This window comes from Takifugu flavidus, chromosome 16, assembly GCF_003711565.1.
Source record: "Takifugu flavidus isolate HTHZ2018 chromosome 16, ASM371156v2, whole genome shotgun sequence".
NCBI lineage: Eukaryota > Metazoa > Chordata > Actinopteri > Tetraodontiformes > Tetraodontidae > Takifugu > Takifugu flavidus.
The window spans coordinates 14,199,382-14,212,364 of NC_079535.1; the positions used below are offsets into that span (position 1 = coordinate 14,199,382).

At 47.1% G+C, this 12,983-nt stretch overlaps 2 protein-coding genes across 3 annotated transcripts; one reads left to right on the top strand and one right to left on the bottom strand.

Annotated features, from left to right (window-relative positions):
• Nucleotides 1–1,020: 1,020 nt before the first annotated feature.
• Nucleotides 1,021–5,604, bottom strand: eif4eb (eukaryotic translation initiation factor 4eb). 2 transcript variants are annotated; one of them, XM_057059000.1, is made up of 7 exons: nucleotides 5,400–5,604; nucleotides 4,317–4,420; nucleotides 3,701–3,796; nucleotides 3,545–3,608; nucleotides 2,399–2,512; nucleotides 1,683–1,822; nucleotides 1,021–1,613 (listed from the first exon to the last, which is right to left on the bottom strand). In XM_057059000.1, the coding sequence occupies exons 1-7, from the start codon at nucleotides 5,493–5,495 to the stop codon at nucleotides 1,499–1,501; spliced, it is 729 nt and encodes a 242-aa protein (XP_056914980.1). In that variant the 5' UTR covers nucleotides 5,496–5,604; the 3' UTR covers nucleotides 1,021–1,498. The 2 variants fall into 2 exon arrangements, with proteins under 2 accessions (XP_056914980.1, XP_056914979.1); XM_057058999.1 differs by lacking the exon at nucleotides 5,400–5,604 and adding an exon at nucleotides 4,638–4,991.
• On the top strand, nucleotides 5,438–12,922 carry metap1 (methionyl aminopeptidase 1). The gene is made up of 11 exons (XM_057058995.1): nucleotides 5,438–5,657; nucleotides 6,357–6,408; nucleotides 6,530–6,639; nucleotides 6,710–6,770; nucleotides 9,322–9,413; nucleotides 9,478–9,561; nucleotides 9,835–9,973; nucleotides 10,115–10,246; nucleotides 10,675–10,818; nucleotides 11,744–11,809; nucleotides 11,885–12,922. Exons 1-11 carry the CDS (start codon nucleotides 5,541–5,543, stop codon nucleotides 12,049–12,051), a joined length of 1,164 nt encoding a protein of 387 aa, XP_056914975.1. The 5' UTR covers nucleotides 5,438–5,540; the 3' UTR covers nucleotides 12,052–12,922.
• The last annotated feature ends 61 nt before the right edge of the window (nucleotides 12,923–12,983 follow it).

Below are 12,983 nucleotides of genomic sequence, written 5' to 3' on the forward strand. Positions count from 1 at the left end.
CCCTCCAATGTAACCCTAACCCAACCCTACTAACCCTAACCCCTCCAATGTAACCCTAACCCTACTAACCCTACTAACCCTAACCCCTCCAATGTAACCCTAACCCTACTAACCTAACCTAACCCTACTAACCCTTCCAATGTAACGCTAACCCTTCCAATGTAACCCTAACCCTAACCCAACCCTACTAACCCTAACCCCTCCAATGTAACCCTAACCCTACTAACCCTAACCCAACCCTACTAACCCTAACCCAACCCTACTAACCCTAACCCCTCCAATGTAACCCTAACCCTTCCAATGTAACCCTAACCCTGTTAATTAGCCCTAACCCTTCCAATGTAACCCTAACCCTTCTAATGTAACCCTACTAACCCTCACCCCTCCAATGTAAACCTAACCCTACTAACCCTAACCCAACCCTACTAACCCTTCCAATGTAACCCTACCCTACTAACCCTAACTCCTCCAATGTAACCCTAACCCTACTAACCCTAACCCCTCCAATGTAACCCTAACCCTTCCAATGTAACCCTAACCCTACTACCCTAACCCCTCCAATGTAACCCTAACCCTACTAACCCTAACCCCTCCAATGTAACCCTAACCCTACTAACCCTTCCAATGTAACCCTAACCCTACTAACCCTAACCCCTCCAATGTAACCCTAACCCTACCAATGTAACCCTAACCACTCCAACCCTAACACTTCCAATGTAACCCTAACCCTACTAACCCTTCCAATGTAACCCTAACCCTACTAACCCTAACCCTTCCAATGTAACCCTAACCCTACTAACCCTTCCAATGTAACCCTAACCCTACTAACCCTACTAACCCTTCCAATGTAACCCTAACCCTACTAACCCTAACCCTTCCAATGTAACCCTGACTCTAACCCCTTTTCACGTTCTTTCTTTATAACGACGTTTTCAGAGATCTAATGTCGGACTGCTGCTGATGGTGGGGGGGCTGCGGACCATTAACAGGCTGGAAGAACTGTGACCATGGGAGACGTAATAATTGCAAAACAAATGTTTTAATAATTATATTAACACTCATGAATAGGCATCAAGAAATACTGTAAATTTTGATAACGTGCAACAGCTCAAGGCAAAGCATAAAACAAAGGTCTAATCTAATAAAATGCAGGCAAATCAATAATAAATTAAAAGAGTTTAATGTTATTTAGGATTTCAGCAAAACGGCGCTGTAGAAAATGGGAGGAACACACTTTGTTTGCACTTTTAGCTTCCCTGAATTAAAAAAAGCAAGAGGTTTCTAGAGTATGTCGCCCTCTATGTCTCCTCCAATGTTAATACCTCTGATTGTTAGTGTTTTGGAAGATCTCGTTTCCTGTTCATGTCCCGGGAAGGTTCTGGAAACACCTGGCATGAAGTCCTGGACCGCTGCGTCCTCCAGATTGCTTTCCGCAGAGTAAACAATATGCACCGGCAACAAATAAGACGAGGAAAGGGAAGAGGCACGTTGGCACGCTTTAAACCACATATTTGTTCTTGGTGGTGGAGCCGCTCTTTGTGGCCGTGTCGGCGTGACACTGGTAGCCAATTGTCATCTTCATGGGAAGGCCCAGGCGTTCCTTGTAAACTCTCCTGGAAAAGGGTTAGGGTTAGCATCACAGCGGGCTTTACGGGTTTACGGCAAACGGAAAGACGTCTCACCCGATGTGCGTCACAGCGTCCCGGTTCTCGTAGTTTGCTGTCCAGATGGCTATTTTATCTCCTTTCGCACGGACATTGACCACGGCTCCACACACATCGTCGCTGTAGTCATCAAAGGCCTCACCGACCAAACACAGGAGCTGCAAAACAGTTGGTCATCAGCCAGAAAGGAAACCAACCAAAGGAAAGATGGATGGTATCGAGCCTTTTTTAAAGCTTAATGGCTCCTAATGTGTTTGTGCTCATATGAAGCCATTTGGTCTTTTTGCTAACCTGCATTGCATGGTTTGATGACAAAGTGTTGCATTCAAGGGTTAGGGTTAGGTTAGTTGGGTTAGGGTTAAGCTAGGGTTGGGTTAGTTGGAAAATAACACCACCGAGTGTACAAAAGCTATTCTCACAGTTGTTTAACCTTCGTCAGCCTTTTTCAGCATGGTCTGCTTTGTAGTTTGCACATTCCACATGAAAAATGCCAATCACCCTATAACAGCATTTTCTAATATAGAATTTGAACAATAGCATGTCTGCAACTGATTTAGTGTCACAAAAACTAGTCAGAAGTGCCTATAAACAGAATATAACAGGAGCTTTTAGACTCGGGGTTGTGAGGATGCTCTGAATTTCAGGGTTAAAAACCTGACATCACTTCAACACTTCTGCCCTAAGATTAGCAGGAAAGTTCACGTCAGGAGCTGAGGAGGTGTGATCAAACCTACAGTCTCCAACCAAAAGCGGTCCAGGTCGAATCTCCTCTGCTGCTTGTTGAGTGTGATCAGCCAGCGTCCGCCGCGCTTGTTCCTCTCGTCCTCCCACATCGGCTCAATTTCATCCTACAACATGGATGCAAAGGGTCAAGACAAATGCAGAAGCAGCTGAGCGGGACCTCAATGAGGGTTAGGGTTAGGGACCCATGACTGAGGTCTAACCCCTAACCCGAACTAGCATGACTGAGGTCTAACCCTCTAACCCTAACCCCTCTGCTCCCTAACTCTCTAACCCTCTAACCCCTCTGCTCCCTAACCCTCTAACCCTAACCCCCTCTGCTCCCTAAACCTAACCCTAACCCTAACCCCTCTGCTCCCTAACCCTAACTCTAACCACTAACCCCTCTGCTCCCTAACCCTAACTCTAACCACTAACCCCTCTGCTCCCTAACCCTAACTCTAACCCCTCTGCTCCCTAATCCTCTAACCCTAACCCAACTCTAACCCCTAACCCTAACCCTAACCCCTCTGCTCCCTAATCCTCTAACCCTAACCCTAACCCCTCTGCTCCCTAATCCTCTAACCCTAACCCAACTCTAACCCCTAACCCTCTAACCCTAACCCCTCTGCTCCCTAAACCTAACCCTAACCCCTCTGCTCCCTAACCCTCTAACCCTAACCCAACTCTAACCCCTAACCCTAACCCCTCTGCTCCCTAACCCTAACTCTAACCACTAACCCTAACCCCTCTGCTCCCTAACCCTCTAACCCTAACTCAGAACCTCGTCCCACAAAGCTGTATGTCTTTAGCAGCGTATGTTACCGTGGTGACGCAGCAGGCAAAACGAAGGGTTTGTGTGAGTCATTAAGGTCCGCTTTGATTGTGAACTTAAGTAAAGTATATCTCAGATGTGGGGAATGGCTTCATAAAAAGGGTTAAAACCCGTGAATTGAATGAAACATTACTTCTGAGACACCTTTGCTTATCTGCGTTAGCTTAGCACTGAAGCAGCTGATTTATCTGCACATCCCCAAGAACAAAAAGAGAATCGGGACCAGAGGAAGCTCCAAGAGAAACGGTTTCCTTTGGGATTTCATCTCTCACAGCAACCCAAAAGAAGAGATTTATCTTTGAGTAAATAAGAACTCTGGACTCACCTTAAAGAGAGAGTAATCGCAGCCCGACATGAGGTTGCTCGACAACTGAATGTGGTTGTAGAGGCTAAAATAAACGAAGCACCGCATGAACAGAATGGAAAAAACTGCTGAATGGTTTGCTGCTTCCTAGGACTTGTCAGATTTATTGCTCCTTACGCCCAAAAATCTTCAACGGTGTCAAATTTAGAGATGAGCCGCAGGTTTGCCTGCCATGTTTTGCTCTTGTCATTCTTGAAGAACCACAGAGACCATCTGTTGGGAGGAAAGAGAAGACATTTGCCTTCAAATGAGGTGAACAAAGGCAGGCAGGCACAAATGAATCAAGTCTGCCATCATTCATGTTGTGCAAATCAAGCAGGGGGCTGTTACATTCCAGCACCACCCGCTAAAACCAGGACAGATGGGTTAGGGTTAGGGTTACTACCTGCATACTAGTCAAAATGACGGTGGCACAGCAGGTGACCCCGATGACAGTGAGCAATCTGTACACCCTCTCAAGGGTTAGGGTTAGGCCAACCAGGCTACATTACAGCAACACTAGCGGCATCCCCGCCATTAACCATTAACCTGACAATGTCCATGTCACACTTAACTACCCGTCCACAACTGCCACACGGGTAGAATCAAACCATTTGGATTCCACTATTCCAGTCTGCTCATGTGCACCTGCTCATCCTTCACTGCTTGGTCTGCACCCTGATCGTTTAACTTACCTCTAACCCTAACTAACCCTAACTAGCCCTAACCCTTCTATCGTGCAGGATCCACTAACCTGTTTTGGAGAGGGTGTTTGATGTAGGGATCTGGTCTCACCAACTCTTGGCCAGTCTCTCCAGTTTCTTCTTCCTCAGGTTGGGAGAGATTTGGGCTGGGTTCCTACAAATAACATCACTATCAGGGGGGCAACATGCTTCCTAATTGTGGTCTAAAAGCCCCACGGAGGAAGGAAGAACAGAATGTGCTAATACTGGGAAAGTGAAAGCCTAAAGTTTGACAGAAAACAGACTTCCTTTTCACACAAGAAATAACAATATACTGTAGAATAATAAAAAAAGCGTGAACTTCAAAGGTAAAAGGTTCCTTTGTGGTGTACCCGTGTTATACGACAGAACATCTGGACCATATTTGCTTGTGACGTGAAGCTAATATTTGCTAGCTGACTAAACTGCTATCATTAGCTAACGCGATTGGCTGTTGAGACTAACTTTTACTCATTTGTAGTCACGCGTGGCTGCATTTGTTCTGAAGCTATTTATCAACTACATCTCTATCCAGTCAGAACAAACAACCGGTTCTAAGTTCCACAATGCTAACAAACAAACAAACAAAGCAATCCCCTGAATCCAGCATGTATTTTTACAGTGATTCTTGTGAACAGTCAAGCCGCTTCACAAGCGTTAGCTAGCAACCGGCTAACATTAAAGGTCAGCAGGGAGCAATATGAATCATGACAAATTAGATATGCTTTTGTTTTTAACGGGCTGTTTTACTCGCCAAACGTATAGATAAGAAGATAACAACAATAGCGATGCATAATAAATGGCATCAAGATGGGCACGTTGGATTACAAACTACGATGAATCAACCTTTGGGAACTTTTGTAGGAGGACTTGGAGCGACTGTCCCCGCAAAGGTTAACGGCATTCCGGTTGGTCATGGTGTCAGCCTGGAACTTAGTTCTCCATTCACCAACATTCCTCTGACACGCGTAAGCCGCGGCAAAAGAAGGCAAACTTAAAACTAGTGAAAGCTGAAAATGTGAATATTATATCGGTGACTGGTGCCTCCAGTCATTGCGGATGGTCGGCCTGTGATTACAGAAACAGTGAAAAAGTTTGAATATACAAGTACTCACCGGTTCGGCGGTCGCCATCTTACAAATCTGTGGAAGCAAGAAAAGTTTCTGTTCATTGGACCGAACTGCGCAATGTGACGGGCCCGCGGTGCACATGCGCCGTGTGGCGTCACTGGCCGGCAGCACCCTCCCGACGGCGGCATGGCGAGCACCGAAGCTCGACGGGAGTGTGAGACAGAAGGCTGCAGCAGGGACGCCAAACTGCAGTGTCCCACGTGTATCAAGCTGGGCATCCAAGGCTCCTACTTCTGTTCTCAGGTACCGCTGGTTTTTGCACAGTAGCCGCCTTAAAGGTCGCTCGAGCCCTCAGTTGGGGCCCTGTCATCGCTGAGCTGCTAGCTGTCATGCTAGCTGCCATGCTAGCTGGGCGAGTTTGGTAAAGCTCTAATAATACATTCGCTCTGCGGCAACAGATGCTTCCTCGCCCTGGAATGTTCTACAAACGTGCACGAATCATTGAAGCCGTGTCTGCAAACATGGATGTTTGTGACGAGCAGGCCGAGCAAACCCGGCTAGCTAACTGTTGCGTGGTTAGCTTGTGATGCAACCGTAAAAAGTAAAGGTTTTAGTACCAAGTTCCCTAATAACAGCAAAGTCTGTGTGTAGAAAGTGCTTTCTAATGCGACGTCCTGAAATTTAAAAGTAAAGTATTACTGAGATAATGAAGGCAAGGCTCACCTTGGTGTCATGATGTTTAATTATGGGACGTCGATCCGACTTTAATCAAAAATGTGTCTCTTTAAAACTGATTTCCAGCTGATTCGCCGGTGTTCAGCACCGACTCTCGCCGACTCCCACCGACTGTCACCAACTGTCAGCTCTTTTATACATTTCTTGGTTGGGTGTATTTGTGCAACACTCATTCAGTCCCTTTCATTTGTGAAGAGTTTGTTCTTCTGTATTTTATCGAGCCAAATCAGGGCCAGAATGTTTGAGCATCTTTGTTTCCATTTTCAGGAATGTTTCAAAGGAAGCTGGGCATCTCACAAGTTGCTACACAAAAAAGCAAGTAGGTATCACCTTCACGGAGGCTCCGTGGGGACGGGAGTCTGGCTGGAACCTCCGAGGAGCACGTTGGGATGATTGTGAATGGGTCCGGTGGTGTCAGGACTGTTTCTGTGTTTTGTCAGAGGAAGAAAAGAACCAGAATGAGTCTAAGAACTGTCTGGAGCGGGACATGACCACCGATCCGTGGCCAGGCTACCGCTACACGGGAAGATTACGTCCTCACTACCCGTTGGTACGTCCTCGTAAATCCCTCTTTTATTACCAGCTTGAATTGAATCATTTAATTCTTCACCTTCTTGTAGACTCCAATGAGGCCTGTGCCCAGCGACATCCAGAGACCCGACTATGCTGATCATCCCAGAGGTACCCGTGTGATCAATTTAGCATTTTAGCATAAGGGCTGATGAGCCAAACACACACGGCTCCTCCTGAATAGCAACGCTGACCCAGAAAAAGAACGTAAACCAGCCTATTGGAAACTGAGCATCTTTGGGTAGAAAGGGAAGAAGACATTATCAGGCTGGCTAGCTAGCAAGCTAAGCTAGGGACAAGGTAACCAGAGGGAACTCCTGTCTGGGACATGGCTGGCTAGCAAGCTAAGCTAGGGACAAGGTAACCAGAGGGAACTCCCTCTCTCCTTCTCTCTCCCTTCCCTCCCTCCCTCTCTCTCCCTCCCTCTCTCTCCCTCCCTCCCTCTCCCTTGTCCCCCCCTAGGGGTTAGAGAGTTAGAGAGTTAGGGTTAGTGGTTAGAGTTAGAGGGTTAGGGTTAGAGTTAGTGGTTAGGGTTAGAGGGTTAGGTTTAGGGTTAGTGGGTTAGGGTTAGAGCAGTGCTTCTCAAATAGTGGGGCTAGGGTTAGGGTTGCGATGCCGGGGGGGGCGCGTGTGACCCCGGAGAACATGTTTTTTGTTTTTTGTTTCCGTACTAGAATAAAGTGTAATTGCACATCCCGCGCGCACACACCACAGAGCAAGAGATAGGAAGTGCAGTGAACAAACCACCAAGAGACAGCATGAAAAAATACTTAACAGTGATGGAAAGAAAGGCGGAGAGAGACGGAGATAATGAGACATACGAAAGTCTCCCGAAAGCTAAGACGAGGAAATATGACGAAGCCTTTATAGCGCTTGGCTTCACTGCGACTACGGTGGGAGACGAGGAAAGACCGGTGTGTTTACTGTGTCTAAAAATGTTGGCAGGACAGCATGAAGCCAAATAAATGAAGGCCTCACTTAAAGACATTACACCCCAGTCACGCTGATAACCCTAACCCTGGTTAACCCTAACCCTGGTTAACCCTAACCCTGGTTAACCCTAACACTAACCCTAACCCTGGTTAACCCTAACCCTGGTTAACCCTAACCCTCACTTAAAGACATTACACCCCAGTCATGCTGATAACCCTAACCCTGGTTAACCCTAACCCTGGTTAACCCTAACCCTCACTTAAAGACATTACACCCCAGTCACGCTGATCAGCCGCTTGAGTTTTTTCGGCAAAAACGTGCCGAATATTGGCAACAATCATCCCGCTTTGGTCTATATTTCTTTCTTTTTTTGTTTTCTTTAATATTAATAAGGATACAATGTTATGCAGGGGTGTACTTATAACAATTTCATAGACAAATGATACTAATTATAGTCACGGTGGGGGGGGGGGGCGAAAAATGTTTTCTTCTTCCTAGGGGGGGCGTAACAGAAAATAATTGAGAAGCACTGGGTTAGAGAGTTAGGGTTGGTTAGGGGTTAAGGTTAGAGGGTTGGGTTAGGGTTAGAGGGTTAGGGTTAGAGGGTTAGGGTTAGGCTTGCCTACAATAGTAAGCTGGTTAGGGTTAGAGGGTTAGGGGTTAGTGGGTTAGGGTTAGAGGGTTAGGGTTGGTTAGGGGTTAAGGTTAGAGGGTTGGGTTAGGGTTAGAGGGTTAGGGTTAGAGGTTAGGGTTAGGCTTGCCTACAATAGTAAGCTGGTTAGGGTTAGAGGGTTAGGGGTTAGGGTTAGAGGGTTGGGTTAGGGTTAGAGGTTAGGGTTAGAGGGTTGGGTTAGGGTTAGAGGGTTAGGGTTAGGCTTGCCTACAATAGTAAGCTGGTTTATGTCTGTTTCTCTGGGCTAGTCTTTTATTGTGCAGCCATGGCAACCTCACTATCCAAGTCATCTGAGTGCATAGATCTATCCCCGTGTCGTCATGGTTACTGTCTCTTTAGGGGCCCAGATGCATTTGTTCCAGGTTCATGTTTTATGGTCACACAGCTGCTTGTTTCAGATCACAAGTCTAATGCTCTGCAGTAAATTTGTTCATACGCTGGTTTTTTTTAAGCAGCACCATCAGAGTAAAAGTGAAAATGATGGTTCCACACAGGTTTTATACAGCCCTTTGGAAAGTCTGTGTTGCTAGGCAACTGCTCAGGTTCGTGGCGTGCTCCTGTTATGTTACTAAATAAAAAATAAAAAACCTTTGGCAAAACTAGTTCTAAACCCCTGCACTTAGCTACTTTATCTTGGTTTCATCCTACGTCATACATCTTCACCAGCACTGTTAGCATTAGCAGCGTCAGCTCAGCGGCCACCCCAGAAGCTGCTGCTAACAGCATGGCTGGCTGCTTCTGCTGGAGGGTTAGGGTGAGACGGAATCTACCGTCAAAGACAGATTCCACGTGTGTCTTTTAAAGCACAAGCGAAGCCGGGCAATGAAACGTGTTGAGACGCTGTAACAAAGCCAAGATTAGCTTGTGTTATATTTCTCATCAGAAATGTCTCCAGTACAGGTCGCGACACCTCCCGCTTCCTCCCTGCCAGCTGGTTCAGTGTCACCTAATCAAAATTCATTTCTTTAAAGAGCACATTCAGCAGTCCAGTCAGCTGCTGCTGTGTTTGGAGTAGCGGTGGGTATCCAGGTCTAAGATGATCTGTCCTTCCCTCAGGGATATCCGAGTCCGAGCAGTTCCTAAAGGGGACGTCACAGATCAAGACCCTGTCTGCTGACGACATCGAAGGAATGAGGGTCGTTTGCAAGGTGAGGATTCCTTGAGCTGGTGAAGACTTTGCAGCCTCTGTGTTGATTCTGACGTGGTTTGCAGTTGGCTCGAGAGGTTCTGGATATCGCAGCCATGATGGTGAAGCCGGGTACCACGACAGAGGAGATTGACCACGCTGTTCATCTGGTATTTATCCTTTTGCAATCACTATTTTCTTTGAGTTAGTCACATGAATGTCAGTGGAATCTCCTGCAGTGCAAAACCAACCAACCATGACAGACTTATTAAGATGCTATTGACAACTGAGGTGTTTCAGCGCCCCCTGCTGTCAGACAGTCCAACTGCGGTTAGCTTGTCTAAAATATCACAGGCATACTGATCTGACACACTGTGACCGACACGTCTTCACTATGAAGGAGTCAATAATGTGTCCTTACCCAGCATGCCTTGCATTTTCAGGCCTGTACAGCGAGGAACTGTTACCCCTCCCCCCTCAACTATTATAACTTTCCCAAATCGTGCTGTACATCGGTCAATGAGGTCATCTGCCACGGAATCCCAGACAGAAGACTCCTGCAGGAGGGAGACATCCTCAATGGTACACTTCCCAGTTTTTAGTCAAATTTGACGAAGCCTGATGACTGGGCCAACGTGGAAAAATAAACTCTCTAATCATCATCCAGACCTGTGTTCAGAGTCAATGTGACACGTTACATCAGCGCTTTCATTGTTCATGCAGTTGACATCACGGTCTACCACAATGGCTTCCATGGAGACCTCAATGAAACGTTCTTTGTTGGAGATGTGGATGAAGAAGCAAAGAAGCTGGTTCAGACAACATACGAATGCCTCATGCAAGCCATCGACTCTGGTAGGAATGTCAGAGATGTTCCCTGTACAATGATCACCACGGTACTTTTACTCCGTATGGCTGCTGTGTGAGAAACTTCCAACAGGTAATTGTCACTCCAGAGATGTGCTCGATTTCTTTTGGAAACTAAGCTGCTGTCATGTGTTTTGTCCACCAGATGGCGCTGCCATTAGACAGGTTAAGAATGGTTGAATGGTTTATTTTCACTCTTTTAAAATAAGTTATCAAAATTTCAGATGTGTCGGACATGTAAACAGGTTTCGATAGGGTTAGGGTTAGGGTTAGGGTTAACCCTAACCCTAACCCTAACCCTGTTGCTCAGCATTCTGATGTTTTGGACCTAACCTGGATTAAAAGTAGCATGAACTCAATGCAGAGATCATTCAATCTTACCCGCTTGACTCTCTTCATTACCATCTCTTCAACAGTCAAGCCCGGTGTTCGTTACAGAGAATTAGGAAACATCATCCAGAAGCATGCCCAGGCCAGCAGCTTCTCTGTTGTGCGGAGCTACTGCGGCCACGGCATCCACCGGCTCTTCCACACAGCTCCGAATGTCCCCCATTATGCCAGTGAGTTGAGGTTTACCAGCCATTTACCAGCAAACCCTAACCCAGCTAACCCTAACCCTCTCTAACCCTAACCCAGCTAACCCTAACCCTCTCTAACCCTAACCCTAACCCAGCTAACCCTAACCCTCTCTAACCCTAACCCAGCTAACCCTAACCCTCTCTAACCCTAACCCAGCTAACCCTAACCCTCTCTAACCCTAACCCTCTCTAACCCTAACCCAGCTAACCCTAACCCTCTAACCCTAACCCTCTCTAACCTAACCCTCTCTAACCCTAACCCTCTCTAACCCTAACTCAGCTAACCCTAACCCAGCTAACCCTAACCCTCTCTAACCCTAACTCAGCTAACCTTAACCCAGCTAACCCTAACCCTCTTTAACCCTAACCCTCTCTAACCCTAACCCTCTCTAACCCTAACCCTAACCCTCTCTAACCCTAACCCTCTCTAACCCTAACTCAGCTAACCCTAACCCAGCTAACCCTAACCCTCTCTAACCCTAACCTCTCTAACCCTAACCCAGCTAACCTAACCCAGCTAACCCTAACCCTAACCCTAACCCTCTCTAACCCTAACCCAGCTAACCCACCTAACCCTAACCCTCTCTAACCCTAACCCTCTAACCCTAACCCAGCTCACCCTAACCCAGCTAACCCTAACCCTAACCCTCTCTAACCCTAACCCTCTTTAACCCTAACCCTCTCTAACCCTAACCCTAGCCCTCTCTAACCCTAACCCTCTCTAACCCTAACCCTCTCTAACCCTAACCCTCTCTAACCCTAACCCTAACCCTCTCTAACCCTAACCCTCTTTAACCCTAACCCTCTCTAACCCTAACCCTAGCCCTCTCTAACCCTAACCCTCTCTAACCCTAACCCTCTCTAACCCTAACCCTCCAAACTGACGTCTGTGCCATTTATCTCTCAGAAAACAAAGCCGTTGGAGTCATGAAGCCCGGTCACGTGTTCACCATCGAGCCAATGATATGTGAAGGTAAAGGGCAGCAGCAGCGGTGCCGCCATCATTGAGGTCATGTGGTTATTTGATCCGTTGGCTGTACTGTTGCAGGCGGCTGGCAGGATGAGACGTGGCCCGACGGCTGGACGGCGGTGACCAGGGACGGGAAGCGCTCGGCCCAGTTCGAACACACTCTACTGGTCACGGAGACTGGCTGCGAAATCCTGACCCGCCGCCTGGAGGACAACGGCCGTGCTCATTTCCTGAGCCAAATGTAGAACTCCACATGGAGCAGACTTTTCCGTACAGACCCCCAGCACATCTGCCCCCCCCCCCCCCCCCCCACTCTCACTCTAAAACAGGAGCCGTCACCCCCGGAGCTCAGTGTCACTCTGGCTCTCGTCCATCTTTGAGTTAAAAACTGGTTCGTCAGTTCCAATGAAAGTACCTGAATGTGTCTTATTACACTCGTCATTCACTTCACTGAAGAAGATGTGAAAAGATTTCTTAGCTTTTGTTGAGGAGAATGAGCTGAAGGTTGTTCCTGCTTTCACCTCGGCGCTCCAGACCGGCTGCTGAGTTGGTGTCTGGACGGTGGACACCAGGACAAGTCCGCCACCATTTCATCTGCTGTCCATGTCTGATAAAAGTTCTTCAAAAAGGAGTGGAACTAATGAAGGCCGTATATTAGCAAACGGTAAAGAATTGTCTTAACGAAGAGCCTTGCTTCAAATTTGCCTCAAATTACTGTTAATCTGTAGAAAATGGTCCCGTCAAATGTTTGCTGTTTATGGAGCAGCACAACTCTTGATGGACATCGGTCGGAGTCGAAGGACTTTGTTGAGACGGGGGATTTGTGTCCGGCTTCAGTGTTTTAATAAACACAGATGAAATTATTATCCCATAATTTGATTCCAAACTCCTGGTTTCCTAATGAGTTGCAGTTGTGTGAAGGAAGGGAGAAGTGGAATGTCTGTAAAACAGTATTGAATTCAGGGTGCCAAAAGTCTGTTGTTCGACTGGAGATGCAGCAAATGGAGCCTTATTTTAAGCGACGTGTTCCCTCATCCCAGTTCCTCCATTTCCATCAGTGCTAATGAGACCGATGCCGCCAGTCGTCCCAGTGAAGGAATAAACGACTCTTCTGTAGCTTTGTTTGAGTGACAGTGTTGTGTTCCCACCTTTAAAGACGACCTTGAGCTTTAACCTT

Excerpts from the sequence above, each read along its gene's own strand:
- eif4eb (XM_057059000.1), bottom strand. The coding sequence starts at position 5,495 with ATGTGCACCGCGGGCCCGTCACATTGCGCAGTTCGGTCCAATGAACAG. Across the intron at positions 3,609-3,700 it reads ACCGTTGAAGATTTTTGGGC|CCTCTACAACCACATTCAGT; the intron begins GTAAGGAGCAAT and ends CGTTTATTTTAG. Across the intron at positions 1,614-1,682 it reads GACGCTGTGACGCACATCGG|GAGAGTTTACAAGGAACGCC; the intron begins GTGAGACGTCTT and ends ACCCTTTTCCAG.
- metap1 (XM_057058995.1), top strand. The coding sequence starts at position 5,541 with ATGGCGAGCACCGAAGCTCGACGGGAGTGTGAGACAGAAGGCTGCAGC. Across the intron at positions 6,640-6,709 it reads TACGTCCTCACTACCCGTTG|ACTCCAATGAGGCCTGTGCC; the intron begins GTACGTCCTCGT and ends ACCTTCTTGTAG. Across the intron at positions 10,819-11,743 it reads GAATGTCCCCCATTATGCCA|AAAACAAAGCCGTTGGAGTC; the intron begins GTGAGTTGAGGT and ends TTTATCTCTCAG.